At 40.8% G+C, this 23340-nt stretch overlaps 1 protein-coding gene across 3 annotated transcripts in view; it reads right to left on the bottom strand.

The window, feature by feature from the left end:
• Positions 1-465: 465 nt before the first annotated feature.
• The window catches only part of SUGCT (succinyl-CoA:glutarate-CoA transferase), a 477897-nt gene continuing 455022 nt past the window's right edge, over positions 466-23340 (bottom strand). For all 3 annotated transcript variants that reach the window (XM_006124080.4, XM_089776539.1, XM_006124079.3), the window contains one exon: positions 466-2513. In XM_006124080.4, coding sequence (XP_006124142.3) covers positions 2350-2513 — 164 coding nt within the window. In that variant the 3' untranslated portion in view covers positions 466-2349. The remainder of the gene's footprint in view (positions 2514-23340) is intronic.

Genomic DNA, 23340 nt, shown 5'->3' on the forward strand with positions numbered 1-23340 from the left:
AGTGTGAGCACAAGGATTATAGGAGCAGACCTCTGAGGATTTATGGGAGCTTTCTAGGCTCCTGCACTTCCAACTACTTAAAACTGTTAGCAACATCGAGGTTTCTAGTGTTCCAGCATGCAGACAGTTAGTTGCAGTCTATTTATTTACAGAACTTCCTGTGACTTCCTCACAATAAGCAGAAGTAACAGGATTAGCACTGTCCTTGTTGCAGTGACTACTGCAAGTATGACAAAATCATGCCTCAGGTATCTGAATGTCAAAATATTGGAGAGGAAAAGAATTCTGCTAATGTCAGTGGAACTACACCAATTTACTCTAAAGATCTAACTCTTAATTCTTCCCATAGCTTGGTACACTCCTGAAAAAGATCCTTTAGAAAACCTTGAATTAAATCAAGTGTTATTTTATGGTATCTTATTTATGTATTCTGTGCTTTGAAAATGAAAAAAGAATGGGCCTCCATAAGTAGAAACAACACATTTATTTATGAACATGATTTGATAATGTAAAATAGTTTGCAGTAATAAACAAAAATTAATTTAGCACTAGATTACCCACTATAATCTGAATCTCACTTCAAATCACTATTTTTCTCTGTAGACCATCTGATCCTCTTGGATGAAAGGTGGATTATAGGGTAATGCCTAGCAGCCCTTCTCCCAAATCCTAGTTCTTTCCATATGGTCTATTCTGTTCTTTTGGTTCTCAGTGAACACCTATTTCTATATTTATTTATTTAGCAGGTCACTAGTCCAGAATCTCCATATGACTTTAGCACATGAGCAGAGTGTTAGGTGTGGTGCCAGGAATGCAAAATAAGAAAAAAATACTAGGAGACTATCTGAAAAGAGTGAATACAACAAAACACCAAAAACAAGCAAGCAAATAAACAAAAAACACAAAGCTTCAAAAAGGAGCCACTGCAATATGCTTGCATTTCAACTTGGTTACGTAATAACTTTTTTTTGTTGTTCCCAGAAAGTAATATACAGTTGTGAAATTCAAATGTACTAAGGGGATGTTGTTTCTTAAAGTGGAAACAAAGTGGCAGGCTAGTTATAATGCCAGGCCTGTTTCCGATACATCGGGAAAAATATGGACATTGTTTGCTGAATGTCAGTTTGAGTTAGTTTTATTTAGTTCTAGGAATAAAAGGATCTTGCCTCGCTGCACTGATACACATAACAAAGTTTAGAACCTCCTCATGCAGAGTTTACTTTAGCTGTAAATTATATTGGATATTGAGGCACCGCATTTCTTCTGTGGCTGAAGAGCTGCCAGATTAGTTTGCATAGAAGAAATGGTGTTAATTTAAATCTCTTGGTTGGTATTCATTATGGGCCAGTGTCTATCACTCTTAATAGTTACTTCATGGGTAGATCTACTGCACTGAATTTGACCAAGGCTGGTAGAATCTGGTCCTTTTAAAATCACAGCCCAAGCCAAAAATTTGGATTAGATCTGAATTTTCTCTCTAGTAAAATGGAATTGAGGTAGGAGAAATTAAAGAGATATGTACCAGTCCTGAGCACGCAGAGCCATACCCAAACTCCAAACTTTGGCACATGGTGTTCAGTTGCCTGGCTCTGGTTTGGATCCATGTCCAGTGAAAAATAACAAGAGCCTTTTCCGAATAAAATCACAAAAGACCAGTATCATTCATTCATGTTTTGACTCTCAACTGTGCTTGGAAAATGCTCTTTACGTAACTGGAAAAAATGCAACAGTGAAGGTTTATTTTTGCTACACACTCCAGGATTGCCATAGCAATCCAATGTAATGTAAAGCAAATATTTACACAACTAAACATGGGAATAGAAGTCAGTTTTACAATAGGCACTTCAACGATGGTTTAAATTAGAGATTAACAAAGTGCTCATGTGCTCAGAATTCTGTTTAAAATCAATCACGGCGGCCATCAATTTGCTCACAACTCTGATTTCATACTAAACTGTTTGAAAAAGTCACTTATGTGCAAATGGAGATCACAGCCCGCAAGTGTTTCAAGGATCTGCTTCTCTTCAAAGACTCTGTCTTCCAGGGGACAAACATTTGGGCAATTAACATGATTAAGATAAGAATTACACTCCCCAGACAAAAATATAAGAAATGATTAGCCACACAGGATTCTGTAATCAGAACACTTATCCCCTAAACATTGTTTTCATGCAGTAAATACTGCATTGCTTTAGTTGGTATGTCAGTGTTAGATTAATTTCAAATGCAAGGAAGATTATTAAGAATTAAATTAGTCTCCTCCTTTGAATTTCCTTGGGAGACCTGAAGAGATCCAAGAGGAAAACAAGTAACGTGAATTCAGCATGACAGCCTAAAGTTAAAAGCTCTTCACTTGACTTCATGTTGAACAGCTGCACCAGTCCTGAGCACTTCCTCAATGGCACTGTCCTCATACCCCAATGCATCCTTCAGTACCTCCACTGTGTGCTGTCCAACAAGAGGAGGAGGCTTGGGCTTTGATGCACTGAATTCACTGTATCTGACAGCTGGTCCTGTAAAAGAGTGGACAGAGGAAGAAACTATATGAATGACCAGTTACATACACTAGCATTTAATGGCTATGCTGGACTATTTTGTGCTGGCTTATGTGACGGTTACCTAACAAATACTGCATTTGAAAATAAGCTTACCTTTAAAAAACACGTTTGTGCTTATTGAACAAATTCCACATTAAAAGAACACATCTATAATTCAGTTTTATGTCACTGACATGAATGCAAAATTAATTTACTAAGAGGTCAGTCCAGAGGCCCACGAATGAATTCAGAGGGAGTCTTTCACTGATTTTAATGGGAGAGGCTCCAAATACTTGCACTTGAAGTGTCACCATTCTAAGGTAACTAAGGGTGTGTCTAGACTACATGCCTCCGTCGACAGAGGCATGTAGGTTAGATAGATCGGCAGAGGGAAATGAAGCTGCGATTTAAATAATTGCGGCTTCATTTAAATTTAAAAGGCTGCCCTGATCTGCCGATCAGCTGTTTGTCGGCAGATCGGGGAAGTCTAGATGCGCCGCTGACGACAAGGAAGCCTTTGTCGACTGGCGCAGGTATGCCTCGTGAAACCAGGTTTACCTGCGCCGATCGACAAAGGCTTCCTTGTCAACAGCGGCGTGTCCAGACTGCCCCGATCTGCCGACAAACAGCTGATCGGCAGAGCAGGGCAGCCATTTAAATTTAAATGAAGCCGCGGTTATTTAAATCGCGGCTTCATTTCCCTCTGCCGATCTGTCTAATCTACATGCCTCTGTCAACGGAGGCATGTAGTCTAGACACACCCTGAATGACTCTGCCAGACTTTGAACACTGGCAGAGGTATGCTGGGACTTTCACTTCTACTCACTGTTCAGCCATTGCTCTCATGATTGGTTGGTGCCTACTGTGAAGTGAAATGGTGCTCTCTATTTTCTTCCTCATGAACAAGTGCCCAAATGACAACTGGTACTCCTATTGGCAGTCTCAACACAAAGACCAACACAGAATAGACACGGAGAATGGATAACATTCTCCCTCTGAGACCTGAGTTGCAGTGTAGTTGCAGAAAATTCTATCTGCTTTATGGAGATGTGTAGGATGGTAAATTTCCAAACCAGCCAATACCAAACTTTTCTTCACCACAAAATTCAGTAATAATTTTTTAGCACGATTTTCCAAACGACATTCAAAACCTTTATTATATCACCATAACAGCTGACAAGCTACACCATGCACAGTTATGTCTCTCTTATTCTGCATGTAATGCTAATGCCTCTTTTTAGATAGGTAAACAAAAGAACGGCAATTTATCAGCCCCGAATGCGATCCTTTTGTGTTTGTTCTGAAAGGAGCATTTGGATGAGAAAGAGGAAAGACATAGTGAACTTTATTTATTAAAACTATTTAAAACCAATAATTAGATGCTGTTTTTATGACTTTCCCCTTCACTGTTTTTTTTTTCCTGCAGAAAGAGTTCATTCTTTGGCATATGGAACCTGAAATCTTAACAAAGGGCGAGGGGAGTAAATTGGCTTGAGGACACTTTTCTGCCAACTCTTAGGTCTGACTGGAGTCTAAACAAGCTCCAGTATAAGATATACAGGCAGTCCCCGGGTTACGTACAAGATAGGGACTGTAGGTTTGTTCTTAAGTTGAATCTGTATGTAAGTCGGAACTGGCGTCCAGATTCAGACACTGCTGAAACTGACCGCCAGTTCTGACTTACATACAGAATCAACTTAAGAACCCCAGGCGTCCCCAAGTCAGCTGCTGCTGAAACTGATCAGCAGCTGATTCCAGGAAGCCCGGGGCAGAGCAACTCTGCCTGGGGCTTCCTGTAGTCAGCGCTGGTCAGTTTCAGCAGAAGCTGACTTGGGAACGCCTGGGGCAGAGCAGCTGGGGTGCTACTGGACCAACCCAGCAGCACCCCATCTGCTCTGCCCCAGACGTCCTGATTCAGCCGCTGCTGAAACTGACCAGCAGCGGCTGAATCAGGACCTGGGGCAGAGCAGCTGGGGTGCTGCCGGGTTGGTACAGTAGTGCCCACGGGCGCTGCAGGACCAATCGGCAGCGCCCCAGCTGCTCTGCCCCAGAGTCCAAAACAAAAGCCTGGTCTGCTGGGGGGGGGGAGCACACTAGCTGCGCCCCCCCCCCCCCCCCAGCAGACCAGGGACACGGGGAGCAGAGCCGCAGCGGCAGCGGGGTGCCGCGCCTCTGAGGCTTTGCTCTGGCAAAGCCTCAGAGGCGAGGGACCCCGCCACGGCTGCGGCTTCAGTCTGGGTGCCTGTGGTCAGTCAAAGCGGCAGCAGCGGCGGTTCCCCGCGCCTCTGAGGCTTTGCTTTGGCAAAGCCTCAGAGGCGCGGGACCCCCCTGCGGCTGCGGCTTCAGTCCGGGGGCCTGTGGTCTGCTGGGGACCGTCCCCAGCAGACCACAGGCACCGGGTCTCAAGGGGCAGCAGCAGCGGTTCCCGCGCTTCTGAGGCTTTGCTCTGGCAAAGCCTCAGAAGCGCGGGAACCCGCCCGGTGCCCCTGGTCTGCTGGAGACGGTCTCCAGCAGACCAGGGGCACCGGAGCAGCTTACGAACGGGGCTTTCTCGCCCCGACTTCCGGAGCGAGAAAGCTCCGTTCGTAAGTGCGGATCCGACGTAAGTCGGATCCGCGTAAGTCGGGGACTGCCTGTAGCTGTTACAGAGCTGCTCTAAGGACTGTTCCCTAAGGACTGCTCCAATTGTCCAGGCTTGCAGAGTGTGGCTTGCTCCAGTCCTGTAGCTGCTGAACTCCAATATGCCGCTACATGGAGTCAGGGCCATAAAGCCTGTTGACACTGTAATCAACTTAGCTATCATGTTTAGTTTAAATCAGTTAAACAGATTGAGCTCTTAAAGTATCTCATTGTAAGACATTTTCTCCAGGCTCTCAAATAATGTTGTTTGTTCTTTTTTGCACTCTACCCAAATGTCAACCTACCTTTTAAAAATGCAGACTGCAGAACTGCATCCAGAATTCTAGCACTAGTCTCATCAATACTGTACACAGAGGTAAACATCAGTTCCTTACTCTTACTTATTTCTCCTGTATTTATACACTTACGGATAACACTGGGAGCTCATGTTGAGTTGTTTATCCACTACAATCCCAAAATCCTTTTCAGAGTCACTGCTTTCCAGGATATAGTCACCTATTCATAGTTCCTAGATGTATGGTGTATCATTTGGTTGTATTAGGAGGTATTTTATTTAACACACTTTATGACTGGCCTGTGCTCACCATTATGTAATACACTCCAATCATTGTGTCATCCACAAATATTACTAGCAATTATATTTTCTTCCAGACCATTGATAAAAACACTGAATAGCATCACATACAGTACTGATTCCTTTGGAACCCCACTAGAAACATCCATATTCACTGATGATTCCTCACTGACATCTAATTTTTAACACCTGTGGTTTAGCCAGTTCTTAATCCATTTAATATGTACTTTATTGTTACTGCATAGTGATAATATTTAATTAGAATCTTTTGTGCTACTAAATACAACATTTCACATTGTTTTATTTCTATGTCCTTACCTTTATCAATCAAACTTGTAATCTCATTGAAGAATGAAAACAGATACACTTGATAAGACCTAATTTCTATGAAACCATGTTGACTGACATTATATTCCTTTAATTCTTTAATAACTGAATCCTGTATCAGCTTTTCCATTATTTTGCCCAGGACTGATGTCATATTAACCAGCTTGCAGTTATATGGTTCATCCTCCTTGCTATTTTAAATACATTACAGGATGGACTTCTCCTTAGCCAACACTTTTGAAATTCCTGAATGCAAATTTTCTGGTCCAACTGATTTTAAAAAATGTTTATCCCTAGTAGATGCTGTTTATCATTCTCCTCAGGACTGGAAAATACTTCATCATCCTCATTTGATATGATATATTATCCTGCTGCTGTCCAAATATAGAATAGAAATATCTTTATTGAATACTTCTGCCTGTTCTGCCTCATTACTTTACTATCTTCTTCTAGTAACCAGCCTACTCAGGTGTTAGAATATTTTTTTGTTACGAATATAGTTTAGAAAACACCTCCTTGTTGTACTAAACCTGCTAGCCATTAATTTTTCCTGATGACTTTAGCTTCCCTTATCAATTTTTTACACATTACTACTTCTGGTATATATTGATTATTATCTGCTTCCTCTTTTCTCCATTTTTATGGTAGCAAATTGCTGCCTTCACTTCTTCGCTGAACCAGGATGGACTTTAACCCATAGTTATCCTTTTTCTTGACTATGCAACTGTGGCTTTTGTGACATATAATACAGTTGTCTTAAAGAACTCCCAATTTTAATTCACACATTTTTCTTTCTAAATTTTTATTCCAAGTCCATTTGCTCATAAGTTTCCTCATCTTTGGGAAAGCAGCCCTTTGGAAGCATCAACCATATCTATCAGTGAATGGGACTGTCCTCTGCCTGCCTATAATGAATGTAACATTCCAGCCCAGTGATTCACTCATTTTTAAGATTTCTAAATGAAGTCCAAAATAGAATTACCTCATGCTAGGGGCAATACCTTTATTATAAAATTATCGTAATAATTGTAGGAAAATCTGATGCTGGCACAAAGAGCATGTCATAAGAGAACTCACAAGCAACCATGCTGATGTAAATGCCCAAACATGGGATCGGAATGTCCATATATGTGACACGTTGCAAAACAGGGTTTTTAATTGTGATAAATTGCAATAGGCAAAAGATATTTTATGGAAGTGAAGAGTGATTATATGTGTGGGCATGAAAGATAACCAGAGAGAACCCAAGGTGATATTAATCTAATATGTTTGATCAGAGAGGAGTATATTGCATACCAATGTCTGCTTTTAATTTCTTGCGCGTTCCAGATGTTAACCAAATGATCAATCCTTAAATAAGTCTTTGAGTTTCAGTAACTACATAATTGTTTGCATGCAAGTATACCCCTCTCCAAATCCATCCCTAAGGCCTTTCTAGCCCCACATAAATCAGATATTTTCACCTTGCATTTTATCAGCTCTCATCCATAAACACAGCAAATACAAAATGTTCTGATATGTATAGCAAGAATAACTACGAAAGATTCTGAGGATAGTTCTCCTCTGAAAAGTGATTGTGAAAATTACATTGGGCTTCCATATTTATTGTGTCTCCATTACTTCCAACAGGACATTTTGTACAGTGGGTTTTGGGATCAGATATGACTAAAAAAGGGGGAGAAAAAATGTAACATTCATTTCCTGACTTCCAGGGCAAACGTACTGAGTTGACAAATAGTGAGGCTTTCATCCCGCCTTCTAACCTTTCAAATTCGACTTGAAACTGAAAGGTAACCAGATTTTTTTCCTTCCTGTGCATCATCACGAGTATTAAAGGTTCTACACACAAATCTTTGGTATCACTGACGCCTATTTAAAACCCCAAACCAGCAAATCGTGTGCAGAGAGGTTGCTGAGTTGCCTTGAAATAGGAACGTAATAAACTATCCTGCTGAATTTACTGAAGAAAGAATAGCACCCGGCTCTACTCTGAAAGGATAACAAAAGTGGAAAGCAGCACTGGACAGAAATTTTAAAAAGGTGGTTTTTTTTTTAAATCAGAACATGCCAATTCATCAAAACTGAAATGTTTTGTGGATATGTTGCAATTTTTTCACAAACATTCACTGAAAGAAAGGCAAAGATTCCAACAGAACTCTTCCTGCCTCATGGTTCCCATCAGAAACTTGCCTAGTTTCCTACAGCATGTTTGATGAACTGTTGGAGAACCTGGAGATTCTAGGATCCACAGCTCTGGAGAATATCTGCCAGGTGGACTGCCTAGAGGCTGGGGCCCCAGGGCTCATAAGCTCTCAGTTATGGAGCTGGGAGAACTAGACACCTTAGCAGGGATCTGCAGTACATACTGGAGATCCTGAAAGCAGTGAGAATCCCAGCCAGAGAGAGGAGTCCAGGTAACCCGGGGTCTCCGTAATGACTGCATCACTTAAAAAAAAATCAACACAAAACTCTTTGATTTTTCTTAAATGAAACTATTTTGATATTGGAAATTTCATAATGGCTAGTTTAAATTCTGAAACCAAACCAAACTTTCTTTTAAATGTCAGAATTTCCAACAGATAGGAAGTTTCATGTTTGGACCAGAAATAATTAAAAGTAGCAAAAAAAGTAGTTCTGTCACTTATGCCAATTGCTCTGTTTCTGAATAAGCACATGGAGAAACATAGGAAGACAGCACTTTTATACAGTACTTTTACAGAGCAAAAATGCCCTATGAACATTTTCTGAGCTAAAAACATTCAAATAAATACAACTGTTAACATAATTTCTGCACAAATGAAAAGACAGTTATAAATGTTTTCAGAAGGCCTGAACTCAGCCTCTAAATTTGTGCCTGCAAATTTCTTCATGCACAAAAATCTGAAAACACTCAGAGGATCTACGTAGTTACAGGTCTTCTGTTTGCACTTGATTACGCAGGATTTTGGCTCTGTAAATATTGAGGATATTTTAAAACTGTGGGAGTGTTTGTAGTGACATCAGTGGGCTTTTCATAAGAATCATGAAAAAGAAGTGAAAATGCATTAAATACAAACGATTAATTATTAATTATTATTCTTATTATTTCCTTAGTGCCAAAGATCCACAGTCATGGAACATGCTAAGCACCGTAGAAACAAAGAACAAAAAGACACTGATTAGTTTAATGACAAAGGAGTTTAAGGGTATCCTCTTAACTCCGTACACAATCTGGTCACCATACTACAAGATATAATATGCTTCAGTGCAAAAAAGCCCCATTTCTGAGCTACTCTTAAAAGTTATTCTTACTCTGATTTCAAGAAACTGTATAAATGCATTTATTTTACATAAAACAAATAATAAGCCTAAAAGTGCCATATGATTCTGCAAATTACACTAAAAATAGTGGTACCAAACCAGAAGTTCTAAAGACAAACCAGATATAAGCAACTCAAAACTGTAATGTATACCAAGTTGTGTGCTGTCAAATTGTAATCTAAAAATTTGTAGAAATCAAATGTATTGTATATAGAAAACTAATATATTCCAGTATCTTTTATAGAAAGTTACATTACAAATGAGCACCATGCAAGAAAATTACATAGAAACCATAAAATACATATGTTCCTTGATCATTTATAGTTTTATAGTACACCACTAATGGTTACTGCATTTCATTCTTATATTGTTCTAAATGTAGCTACATTCATCCATAAGGCCTATTTATAATCCATCATTAATTATCCTCTATTCTTTCCTAATGTAAAATTCCACTTCAGTGTTAGTTTGGAGTAGGTAAAGGCTGCAGAATCAAACTTTAGTAATTCCAGACTCCTAGTGGACATCACTTCAAACCTTTCAAAGAGCCAGATTCCAGAAATCAGACAGACAAAACATGCAATTAAACACAACTCACCTCTGAGGCAATGATTGCTACCCCTTGAAGCACAAAGAGATTAATGGCCTTGATCAAGGTTAACCGTGGTACGGGGGTGGATTGCTGTGACCCTGCTCTGCCCAAATGCAGCAGTATGGGCCCTGGATTGGGGTCCAAAAGAGAGCTGCAAGTAAAATGAGCATCCCCAGTCTCAGCCCCTTTCTCTAATCACTACACTGAATGCAATCGTGTTGTGTAATTAATGGTCAAGACCAGGTGAAGAAAATACTGATGTAAACAACAGCTCCTTAGATTTTTTTTTACTTTAAAAATTAGGATTTAAGTGCCACATTTTCAGCCTCAAATAAACACAAACTAGCCATTTCTTTTATTACATCTGAAATTCTACACTCCAGTGGTTTTATTTTGACTTCTTTGGCACATTGCTAAGATACACACTGTAGATACTGCTTAATCTTCAAGGCTTAATAATGCAACAGTTAGTCAAGCTTTGTATCAGTTAAAATTATGATAGCTACAGTACTAAGCTGTCTCACAGTCCTCCCCAGTACTTGAACTCAACATCACCATAATAAATTGTATTTATTTGGCGCCTCTCTGCCATAGAATTCCAGGCGCCAAACAAAGCAATAAAGTTAAGACACATCAAACACATTATAACATAAGATAAAAACAGATAAAACTCCTGAAACATCATCATGCCATAAGAAGGGCCTTAGAGAATTAAAATTAAGTGTCTATTAAAAAGAGGCTAAATATGTGGCACGCCTTGGAATTTGTCATAGTGCATTTCTGAGATGAAGGTCTGCAGAAGCAAAGATAAGACCTGTCCAAGTCATAGTTTGAGCACCAAAATCCCCAATTACCTGTATTAGTGCAAGCACTGTGAGATAAAAGCCTTTTTGCCATTCTGTGAGTTGGTACAATACATAGGCTGCTGGAATTTCAGTAAGATATTTCTGACTCAATTTATTATGGGTATTAGAAGTTAAAGTTTAACTGAAATCCCTTCAGAGATGTAAAGTACATAGTAGTTAGTAAATGGAATCACCTTCATTTCTTCCCCATAAATAATCATGTTGTAGCATTTTGCACTAGCCTCAGGCACTGAATCAGAGTTTTTCTGTTGCCCTGAACACAGCACATTGAAGTAGCCCAACCTCAATTGCACAAGGGGAACCATAGCTGAAAACCACAGTGTCACAGCACCACAGCAAATTATATTACAGGTCTGTAACACTACGGTGTTACTCAGGAAAACAGGCCTCTTCTAAGGAATCATCCTAATGTCGGGTTTTCGAGTTGTGCACTCAGACAAATAACTTCATAGCTCAACAAATAACTCACATTGGAAGGTGGATTCCACTAGGTCCAACCAAGGATATAAGAGGAGTCAGAGTGTCTTGGAGGCAAAGCATATTAGTGACTCAGAAAGCAAAGTTCAGGAAAATATTTAGTTTGAGGTTCATCATGATTATCTGTAATTATTTAAACAATCAATAAGGATAAATGCAAGAGAGGAGAAAATCTGGACATGAGAGAGAGAGTTGCTTCTCAGGATGATGAAGGATCATGGAAAATCCTCCAAAATCAAATTATCAAGGACTCTACAAACACAGCCACTCCAACACAACCTTGATTATTCTCATCCTACTCTCCAAGATGTTTCAGAACACTTTTCTTCAATTCAGTGTGCTCTTCAGATCTTGTCTGGAAGGCCTTCTGTTGGCCCACTAGACTCTCTCATCCTACTTCCCGCTAAGGGCTCCGCTATAAGGATTGTCCCAGTTTCAATCTGCCCTGGGCTCCAGCTCCTCACACTCTGCTGGTTCCAGCTGCACTGTCCCCAAGCTGACCTAGTGAGAGGGTCAGCAGTGGCCAGAACAGAGGGACACAGGCTCTCCTTTCCACCAACTCCCAACCCATGGCTTTGACAGTGGCAGGGTTTCCCTTCCTCCAACTTGGCAAGGATTCTCCCAAAACACACCCAGCTGCTCTCCACTTCTATAACTGATTCCCTGAAAAGTTTTCTTGGGTCAATTCCTACCCATTTCTCCATGTTGTGCCACTTCGGGATTCCTGTGGTAAGTCCTTCTTGTGGTGCATCCAGACTCTGGGGTTCTTGAGTCATCTGTCCTGTGTGTCTTGAAGTGGCAGTAGTCTTGATTTGGTAGCTCCACCACTCCTCCTTTAGCTCTGAATGATCTGGCTTGTTCCCTTTTATACCTGGTCTCCACTGGAAGCATGACCAGCAGGGCCAAGGGGTCATGGTTTCCTCTGCCCCGAGACAGGAATTGACCCCTGCAGTACCAATGCAGGGCATGTATGCCCCATCACAATATGGATTCCCTGAAGCAGGTTGATATATGACCTCTGTCTTTTTTAGACTGTCATTTCATATCTTACAGACTCTAAAAATGTGTCTATAATCAGTATCTCTTCCTGAGTATGTGCCTTTAGAGCACAGCCATATTATGCAGCAGTTCATGAACAATTGCCCCAAACATCTTCATGGAAGATTCCAGCTAGCTCAGATTAAATCATTTTTCACAGGCTCAGAAATACATCCTGATATTGACATTTTGGTCTCTTTTTGCATCATTGGGCATTGATACATAGCTGAGATTAAACAAAAGTGGACCACTTATGCAGCCGTACTATGCACCATTAGCAACAGGAAATGGGTCAGACAGAACATCATCTATGCAGACTTGTCTGAACAGTCTATCGTGGAATACCCCAGACTATTGATGAATTTTTCTGGACAAACTCGTGCAACCATTGCCAAATCCCAGGTCTACTGACCATGTCAAATGCTTTATAAAGGTCCAGAAAGACTATGTAAAGGTCCTATATTGCTGTTCTCTCCATCTCTCCTGCATCTCACAGGCTACATATACCATATCTGAAGAAGTGGGTTTTGCCCGTGAAACCTCATGATACCATCTACATGTTTTGTTAGTCTTTAAAGTGCTACCAGATTATTGGTTGTTGTTTAAGTTTTTCCTGTTACAGACTAACTCGGCTACCCCTCTGAAGCTTTCACACCATATCTGTTGTTTCTTATGTTAGCCTAAAACCACATTGTGATTCCAACAGCCCGTGATTAGCAATGTTATGAAGCAAAAGAGGATATGAAGGATGGGTCAGAGCACAGAAGCTTCTCCCACCCACCAGGCTCTCCTGCCACGAAGTATGGTTGGGATGTGGGGGCTTGTCCCAATCCATCTGCCTGGCACACCTGCCGGGGAGCAGGGGCACCTATTTTTCTGGGGGGGGGGGCTCCAATTGCTGATCCCTCTGGGCTCAGACTCTATCGCCCAGTGGCTAATTCACCACAGCACTTGCTGCAGCACTGTAGAGTGTAACACCCCTATCCCCTGAAACCACTGAGGTTTTTGCTACAAACCCTGCATCGAGGGGCATGGGCTAATGGACACTATGATTTTGAAAAGTGGTTAGTCCAGGGATGTCAATAAGCCTCCATGGGCCCCTTGAGCAAAAAGGGGGTGGTGGCTCCCATGCTTCCAGAAGGGGTGGAACCTAGGACAAGGCAGCCCTCAGCACCGCCCAGAGTGCAGCACTGGCCACCCACCCACTCTCAGAGCAGCCTGGAGTGCCCATGTGGAGCACCACTGCGGCAGTGATTTAAAGGGCCCAGGCCTCCAACTACCGCTGCTGCCGCAGTAACAATGGTGGCAGTCAGGAACCCCAGGCTTCTTTGAATCACTGGGTCCCAGGGCAACTGCTTCCTTCTCCCCCTCAGCAGCAGGCCTGAGTTAGTGATTTTGGAAGTCTTTGCTTTTGCATGCCCAATCCGAGATTCATGATAGGGAACTCATTTTCAAATAGGGCTGACCACCCACCCACTAAAAATCAGTCTCCTTTACAATGTCTCAAGTTGGGCATTGAAAGATTGAGGCACCCAGAATTGTTAGTCACTTGTGAACATCTTGGCTCAGGGTTTCTTTTTTGTTAGTCAAAATACACAAGATGTGATAAAGTCCTTTGATTGAGCAAGCACAATGAAAAAGCACATAAGCAGTTCTCTCAGACAGCTTGCATACCTTCTATTCCAAACAATCATCTGTTTTATTTTAACTTTAAATTCTTAAAAGAAGACGCAGCATTTGGATTTGAGCTTTGGGAGTATGGTGGGGAAAGGGCATATTCCAGATTTGGTCCAAACTCCCATGAATTTATAACTGACAATTTGATCAATACTGTCTCAGTCCAAAAGAGAGAATTATTTTGGCTTTCCATTGCCTCCTGCCAATCCTTGACATGTGATCGCCCACTCATCTAGTAGAAAGCAATATTGGAGGCTCTGTCTCTCTCTCTCTCTCTCTCTCTCTCATCAGACAGGGATTTCAATGTTACATTCTGCCCTGCAAATAGTGAAAGAGTCAAAAATCATCTCTCTTCATTCACAAAAGAGTATAAGGGGATTAAGAGATGGAAATTTAAGAGCCAGATACACCCGTTAAGTGGAATGAAGCATAATGTTAGAAAGCCATCCAAAACTCCATTGCCTATCCCCATATTACAACTAAAAGACTCTTTGTACTCAAGAAGACAAAAATTTGGGAGCACAAATTAAAATCAGCCACCACGCATAAGCAATATCCCATCTCAAATACATACATATCAGTTTCATTAAAACAACTCCCCATCCTCTCTGGGAGTTTTTTTCTCCATCTCCTGATATTTTGGCCATTTCCCTTACTCCTCTTTAACTGTGTAGCAAAGTGCTTTCACTTACTTGTTTTGTAATTCTGAAGCTCTAATCTTAAACAGCAGGTGCTGGTTTTTAATAGAATTTTTCCACCACTGAATGTCTGGGAGTATCAGCATCACCTTCCTCCCACACACCCCATCACCTTTGATCCTTTTCCACTTGCCCTTGTGGGTTTTCATTTTATGGTATTTCTTTTGCTCTCAAGAATCTGCTTTTTCACTGTAATCCCTTCAATCTACACCCCCACTCCTACCCCCTACTCTCACACAATCGACAAGTGCTTTCTCTTAAAAGTTCTCATAAATATTATTAAACGCTTAATGTCTCCTGCATGAACACTAAAGAACTAATTCACATTTGCACTAAGGCTCCTTTTCACTGCTCTGGTGATGTAAAGGGCCCTTAGAATGGGTGCAAATGAACTTGAATTGCCAGCTGTTTATGGCTTGTGTACACAAAACCATCAAAGAAAGCAAAATAATTAATCTGTTTTATTTCAAACCTTTAGTTACGTCAGTGCAAGTCAGCATGTGGACACTTGTTTTGGATTAAGGGTGCCCTCTTTTTAAGTCAGTATAAAATCAATTTACTTTACATTGAAATAGGACAGTCTTTATCCAACTGGAGAGTGTTCCCACACAGAATGCAAACTGAGATACCTAAAGGTGTAATTAAAACTAAAATAGTCATTTTGGTCCCAGGTTACATGGCACTAAGGGTATGTCTACACTAGCCCCCTAGTTCGAATTAGGGAGGCTAATGAGGGCAACCAAAATTGCAAATGAAGCGCGGGATTTAAACATCCCACGCTTCATTAGCATGTTCCCGGGCGTTTGCCATTTTGAAAATTGACTAGCCCGGAATAACTGCTCGCATCTACACACGGCAGTGAAACGGGAGTTCAAAGTAAAGCCCTTAATTCGAATTAGTTGTTAAACCTCATTCCAGTAGAATAACAGCTAATTCGAGTTAGGGCTTTACTTCGAACACCCGTTTCACTGCCACGTGTAGATGTGGGCAGTTATTTCGGGCTAATCAATTTCCAAAAATGGCAACCTCCCGGGAACATGCTAATGAAGCGCGGGATATTTAAATCCCACGCTTCATTTGCAATTTCGGTCGCCCTCATTAGCCTCCCTAGTTCGAACTAGGGGACTAGTGTAGACATACCCAAACAGTTTACCCAGCATAGAAATAAAAGACTCTACAATAAGTGAACTCTAAGTTTGAGGGACAATTTAATTTTTGCCTGTAGGTTCCTTCCAAGTTAAGTATTATTCAATGCATTGAAGAGCCAAGTATTTACCACAGTCCAAAATTGTCTCCCTAGTCCTGTGCTTTAGTTAGGTTTCCAACTTTAGCTTTTCAACTTACTAGGCTCCTTGTTGTATCCAGTTACTATAGGAAAGCTTCTTTCTCTCCACAGAAACATGCAAATTGGAACATAGTTTTTGTCCACAAAGAAACGACATGTTGCTGAAATGACCATATCCTTTCCCCCTAATAACCTGACATTAATTTGACTGAGAACACAATACTCAGCATAATAAAATGTGGACCCATATTGTGAAGCAGTAAATCACAAAGACGTACACAACTTTCTACTAACAACATTTTAATTGAGTTTCTCAGTCTTAACAAGGCAGCCCCACTCCAGAAAGCCATACCAACTGCTTTCTTAATTCATGAAGCATAGAGCCTGTCTTCTGCACTGGGAGCACGCAAAAGTGTTTAAAGCTAACTTAAAGACCTTTCATAGATTATTTGATTCTCAGGTTGATTTGTAAGACAGCTGTTTTCTGCCTGATTCAATGCGCAGATTTTATTTTAACACACTCAAAATTCCCTGGTTACTTGCCATATAACTGGATCTTACAGGTGTAGGGCATGTTTGTAATGCTTGTTCATCCACTTGCAGGAAAAAAAATCATAAAACAAAATACTTTGTGTAGTTTTCCTGGATTCTAATGTTTTCTCCCTAACTTTTAGATATTGTATCAATTGGAGAATGCCAGAAATTACTTCACCCCTTATGTATGTACCTGTTACAGATTATATTCATTTTAAAATTAATTTCAAAGACAGCTGTTCTTTTTGTTTAAAGTAATCCTTGATGGTATTCCTTTAAAAAATCTTGAAGAGGCACTGCTTTCTATGATAGGAGAGCATTTAAATCTACTCTGAATAGTTATCTATCACAGTTTTCCTTTGGAGACTTCATTCACACTTAATATAACTCTTTTTAATGGGGGGGGGGGGGGAGGAGACACCTCTCTCTCTCTCTCTCTCTCTCTCTCTCTCTTCTATGTAGCAAGCTGGATGCACAAAGAGCACCCAATATTAACAGCAAAATAAAGACAGCTATACCAGTACAGTCAATCTGACCTTAGAGATTGCATGGTCTAGACGCTGAATTGGACTAGGACTCAAACGACCTGGATTCTACATGTAGTCCTACAGCTGACCTGTTTTGTGACCATGACTAAGAGAGTCACTTCACCTCTCTGTGACTCTGTTGCCTTCCCCCGTTTTGTCTTGTCTGTTTAGATTATAAGATTTTTGGGATAGGGGTTTCCTATGTGTTTTTTACAAGTGCCTGTCACAATAGGCTGTGATCTTTAGTGGAACATTTAGGTGCTAATGTCAAGTACCTAAAATAATAATAATCAGGTATCCTATCTCCCAAAGTGGCCAGAGGAATGCAAAGCACTTTCCCAAGCCAAATCCTGTTCATTATTTCTCCAAGGCTGTGTCTAGACTGCATGGTTTTTTCGAAAAAAGTAGCCTTTTTTCGAAAAAACTTCACCTGCATCTCGACTACAGCCGCGTTCTTTCGAAATTAAATCGAAAGAACGCAGTTTTTCTTTCGACGGCGGTACTCCTAATTTCACGAGAAAGAACGCCTTTTTTCGAAAGTGCTCTTTCGAAAAAAGGCATTCTTGAATGCAAACAGGGCTTTTTCGAAAGAGAGCATCCAGACTGCCTGGGTGCTCTCTTTCGAAAAAGCGGCTCACTTTTTCGAAAGAAGAGATTGCAGGCTAGATGTTCTTTTTCGAAAGAAGCTTTTTCGAAAGAGGCTTGTAGTCTAGACGTAGCCCAAGAGAGCACATGTCTTTCTGATCTCAGATGGTCTGTCTTGTCTATTTGTCTGTAGCTGATGCAACAATTGATAACATTTGGGCAAAGAACCTGTCAATGCACTATCAACTGCAGAATCAGGATCTTAAGACTCTATGTTCTTTGGCACAGGGCTGTATTTCACTATTTTGTAAAAAATGTATATTTTATTATTTTTATGGTGTCAGCTGCAGCAGTGTTCTTATCCCCTTGGTAGTCTCTAAGTGCTCTGTAATACAAATCAAATTCAAATTAGAATAATAGCAGTAAGGTATTATGGAGCAGTTAGCGATACCAACACTGTAAAGGGTCAGTTCAGTTGTTCACTTCATACGCTGATTCATACTTTTTGTAATGAATGAAGGCAACAGTGTCTCTTCTCCAAATGAGCAACACAGAATCTGTGAGCAAAGAGTAAATCTGCTAGTTTATTAAGCTAAATAAATGTAGAATGGGCCTTTTAAGAAATAGTTCTGTTTGAGTATCCTGTTTTAAGGATCATCTAGCTAATATATGGCTAGTTACTAATCTGTTAAACTTTTCATATTTTTAAAACTCATTGAAAGCTCAGGGAACAGGCACATTAGATTGTATTTAAGTGAAGTTATTTATGATTACTGGGGTATTTAATATATTTATAGTCGATAGATTGTACATAGTTTGACATTGGCAGCAACTCATTTAATCATCTTCATTCCTGTTGGCTAATTTATATACCACAATTCTTGGTTGAAATACCCAGCTCCAAATGCCAGAAAGTATCTCTAAGGACTAATCAGCAAGACTGGCTGTGGAAGAACATAGAGGAGGTTGGGGAAATAGGTAGGGGGAGGCGTCAGGAACAGCTGGATTGTTTGGGCAGGCAGAAATCTGTAGAATGAGCATGAATTCAAACAAGGTTGTTGCAACTGCCATGCCTCCACTCCCTGTATTCACAGAACCATCTACTACTGTTCCTGCTCTACTCTACTTCTTATCTTCCCATATCCCAAAACTGCCCTACCAATCCCATGCCTCCTGCAGCCCTAACAAAGCTTCTCCTTCTACCCAAGGCCCCTGAAATCCCTCTGCCTGCCACCTAATCTTCCATTCTTCTTCTGTGTTCAAAAGCCCCTCCTTCTCCATGCAAACCAACGCTCCTTAACTGTATTCTCCCACATCCCCCTGCATTCCTCTCTACTTCCCCCAGCCTCACCAATACCCATGGTATCCTGAGATTATATTTTTCCACCTTCATTTTCAAAGCCCTACTTCCTTCTCCCTGTCCCAATATCCAGACCATGTCCTATCACCAACAATATCTCCCATAATTCTTGCTCAGTATTTCTGCTGCCTCAACCCTGACACCTACCCCTGTCACCAACCATCACTCGATACTCTTCCTTATCCAGAATGTCCAACAATCTCCCTTTCTTCCCTTTCCATCCAGCATCAACTTCTGTGCCCTACTACTCTCCTGATCTCTCTCACATCCCATCCCCACTTCCTGAATACTCAGCTGGCAGCCAGCACCCTCTTCTGTCCATACCTTCCCATTCCCACACCATTGCCCTGCCATACACATTGTTTAAATAAGCTAACCAGTTTCCCATTGCACATTCAATGAGACAGAGAAAGACAAGCATTTCCGGTTCAACTGAATCTTATTTTCTTCATTTTTCTTTTCTGATCTACTTAAGTCTTTGTGTCTTGGACCCATCTCCATTGTTAACTAAACAGGCTGTACTTTACAGCATGTACTGTAACTAGCATGTCTTAAGTAAGCATGGGCAAACTCACTAAAGAATTAGTGACCCCTAAAAGTGTCAAGATCATCTGAATTCATGCTGCAAGACGGAATGCCAGCTGAATTTACCAATGCATGCTTTGTCATGTAGAATTCTTAAAGGCTGACCTCAAATGCAAGTAAAAAAAGATTCAGATCAAGAAATGAAATCAAGGGGAAATAATGGGTGCATGGATTCAGGCTGGAATGATTTTCATGCCTGAGAGTTTTGTTTATATATTACTAGAACATTTACCCACCATTGCTGAGGTACTTCAGGGTAAAGGGCTACAGGTGTGGGTGCAGAAGTAAGAGTTATGGGATGAGGATGGGCTCAGGGCAAGTAGCTGGGGGCACACAAGCATCAAGGCTGGAAATGAGAAGGAGCTCAGGGAAGGAGAGGGGGTGCAGGAGTCAAAGCAGAGGGTTGGGGGCTCAGTGAAGGGAAAGGGTGCAGGAGTCAGGGCAGGGAGGTTGGAGGGTCTGAGGGCTCATGGCAGGGGATGAAAGGCTCTAGGTAGGAGGTGGGAGCATCTGGCGTCAGCTCCCTGGGTCCAACCTAGGGCAGCAAGGACTGTAGTGCCTGGCTAATGGCTACTCCCCAAGGATGGAGCACTTTCTGCCCCCTGTGGTCATTTAGGAATATTACTGTCTCTGCTATCACAGCTCTTCTTTCCATTTGATAAACAATCTCATTCCAGGCACATCCCATTGTCTTGGCATAATCAAATCCTGACCTTGCTTTAAGTTGTGATAAGAGCCTGCTGCATATAAAATGTGGTGGTCCTAGCTCTTACTGTTTAGGACAGGGGTGGGCAATAATTTTTTGCTGGGGGCCACTTCGGAAATTTTTGAAGAGGGCCTGAGCCACACAGAAAGGGGCGGGACATCAAGTGGAAGGGGCAGGGCAAAGATACTTCTGGGTTCCCCACCCCCAGACAATGACTGGTCTGGGGGTGAGGGAGTGCCTTTCTCCCTGCATGTTCCCCTACGTGCCCATGCCCCTGCGTGGCATAGGAGGAGGCTTCTCATACTCCCCTTCCCCTAGGCCAAATAGGACCCGGGGGTTGGGGAGGACACGAAACCTCCTCCACTCTCCCCCCAGCCTGTGAGCAGTGTGTGGCGATTCAAAGCACCATGTGCTCCTGCAGGACGGGAGGAGGCTTCACGTGCTTCCCCATCCCCAGGCTCCGATTGGCAGACCCACAGACAGATGGATGGACATACACAGACAGACAGACTTACAAACTCTTTCAAATATATAGTAGATTTTTGGATTCTTCACATAATAAATACTGTAATGAAATGCAATTATTCCAGATGGCTCAAGCAACAATCTGTTGGTGGTACTGTAGGACTTTTTTTCCCCTTTGATGGATTGGAGAAATAATATCACCATCTCATCAGATTAATCTGATTGTTTTCATCTATGTGACTCAGAGCAAAAGTGAAACTCAATATCAGTCTGAGTTTTCTTAGCCCAGCAAATTTGCTAATTTTCAATAAACTAGTGGTTATATCAGCTGCTTTTAAGCACAAAGTCTTAGGGCCAGATCCTCAGCCAACATAATCTCTCATAGCCCCACTGAAATCAGTGAAGCTGTGAGAACGAGTAACAGCTGAGGATCTATCCCCCAGGGCTCTATTCCCAATAGCCTCTCCTTTACTTTAACTATTTTCACACGTTTTACCTTAAAGATAAACTTTTTAACCTGTGTGCCTGAAAATAAATATATATATAGTATATATATAAAAGTCTGTTTAACATGATCAAAAATTAAAAAGGGAGATGTAAATTGTATTACTTTAATACAAAAGATTTAGTCTCTATGGGTATGTCTACACTTGCATCCTCTTTTGAGAGAGGCATGCAAATGAAGACATTTGAAATTGCAAATGAAGCCAGGATTTAAATATTCACGTTATGCTTCATTTGCATATTCACGTTATGGCATTATTTCGAAATAGTGCTATTTTGAAATACAGATGCTGTTAAGATGCTGTTAAAACCCTTCTCTTGAAATAACCCTTATTCCTCATACAATGAGGTTTACTAGTTATTTCGAGTGAAGGGTTTTCTCTCGAAATAACAGAGACTGTTAAGATGCGGGTATTTTGAAATAGCACCATAACGCGATTATGCAAATGAAGCATGGGATATTTAAATCCCAGCTTCATTTGCAATTTCTAATTTCTTCATTTGCATCCCTCTCTTGAAAGTGTAGACATACACTTTTTCATCAAGTTAAATGAAGAACAAAATTAGCCAAAAACAAATGGAAGGGACTGAGATACATTAACACATCTATATTCAGATCTCAAGATTATTTTTTGTGATTAATAGAGTTTCAAAATTGATTAGTAATTATGATGCTGTAATAGAATCTATGTTTCAGAGAGGTGACAAGGATTTCTGAAAATCAGGATCCTTCTAAGATGTCTCAAATTGAACACCCCAAACTGAGTGACCTCAAAACACTAATCACTTTTTAGCATGATATCTTGCTATTTCCAAAAGAAATGCTCTTGACATTCTACAAGAAAGGCAATCTCATGGTATTTGCATTCTGAATTGGCATTAACACAATGACGCTGTTTCAGGGAGATCCTGCCATTGCAGGTAGAGAAGTATGTGAGACTGGTAAGAAAAGAAGAAAAAAAAATGAGATACTGGTAAGGCAGAAGCAAAGAGAGAGTAAAGAGAGAGTAATAGCTCAGTAGATTAGATTTTAGAAGTATTATTGTTGATGTTCATATCTGAGTCCTGATTCCAAAATGTGAAAATGAACAGGACTATCATCGTATCTACTGTGCATATTAGATCATATAGCCAGCTTCTCTATCTGCAGCTTGTACGTAGGACTGTGAACATATGCATTTAGCCTCTTTCCATGATTCAGAAATCTTGAATTAAGTGAAAGTATCAGAAAGGTCTGTGGTTTATGAGGCGATTGCCCTGAAAAATGTGATATCACTTGTATGTGTAAATCAAATACTGTCTGTGATGGGTCCCTTATACCAACTCACTGCCTAGAACTGCTAAAAAAAATCTTAGGGAAAAAGTAAACATTGAACATAAGAATGAGTAGTAGTAAAAATTGTTGTTTGTTGTGGGATGCAATCGGTATAGTTCTTTGTCCCAGTACTTCAAATGCATTTAGTAAAGATTTTACATTCAGTTTTGGCATAAATAAATGGTATGTCACCTCAATTTTAGAACTTACATGGGGTGTATAACAAAGCTTTAATGACAATGGAACTGAAACTAATAATGTCACAATTTTAACAAAGCATGTTTTCTTTAGGGAAGGGAAAATGGTGTGTCATAAACCTTGGCTAGATTAGGGAAATAGACCCTACCTAAAATTGTGTTAGCCAACAAGTTTCAAAACCATACAGTTTTAAACACAACCTTTTTGCCTAGTCTAGATCTGATAATAGTGTGTGAAGAGTTGATTGTGAGATGCATTGAAAGTTCTACTGAACACACTTGCGATTGAGAGTAAGGGCTTGTCACTACTTCCTCTTAAATCCGCAATGCTGCGACTGATGCAGCAGTGTCATTTTAGCAGGTCTGGTGAAGCCAAGCTCAGTCGATGTCAGAGTGTATTCCCATTGAAAGCTATAATCCGCCTCCCCAAGAGGCAAAAGGTAAGTTGGGGGGAGCGTGTCTCCTATCAATATAGTGCGGTATAGACACTTATGTAACTGACATAGCATAATGAAAGTTGACTTACAGCTGTAGTAGAGACAAGCCCTAGG

This window comes from Pelodiscus sinensis, chromosome 2 (assembly GCF_052426305.1).
Source record: "Pelodiscus sinensis isolate ZL-2025 chromosome 2, ASM5242630v1, whole genome shotgun sequence".
Lineage (NCBI taxonomy): Eukaryota > Metazoa > Chordata > Testudines > Trionychidae > Pelodiscus > Pelodiscus sinensis.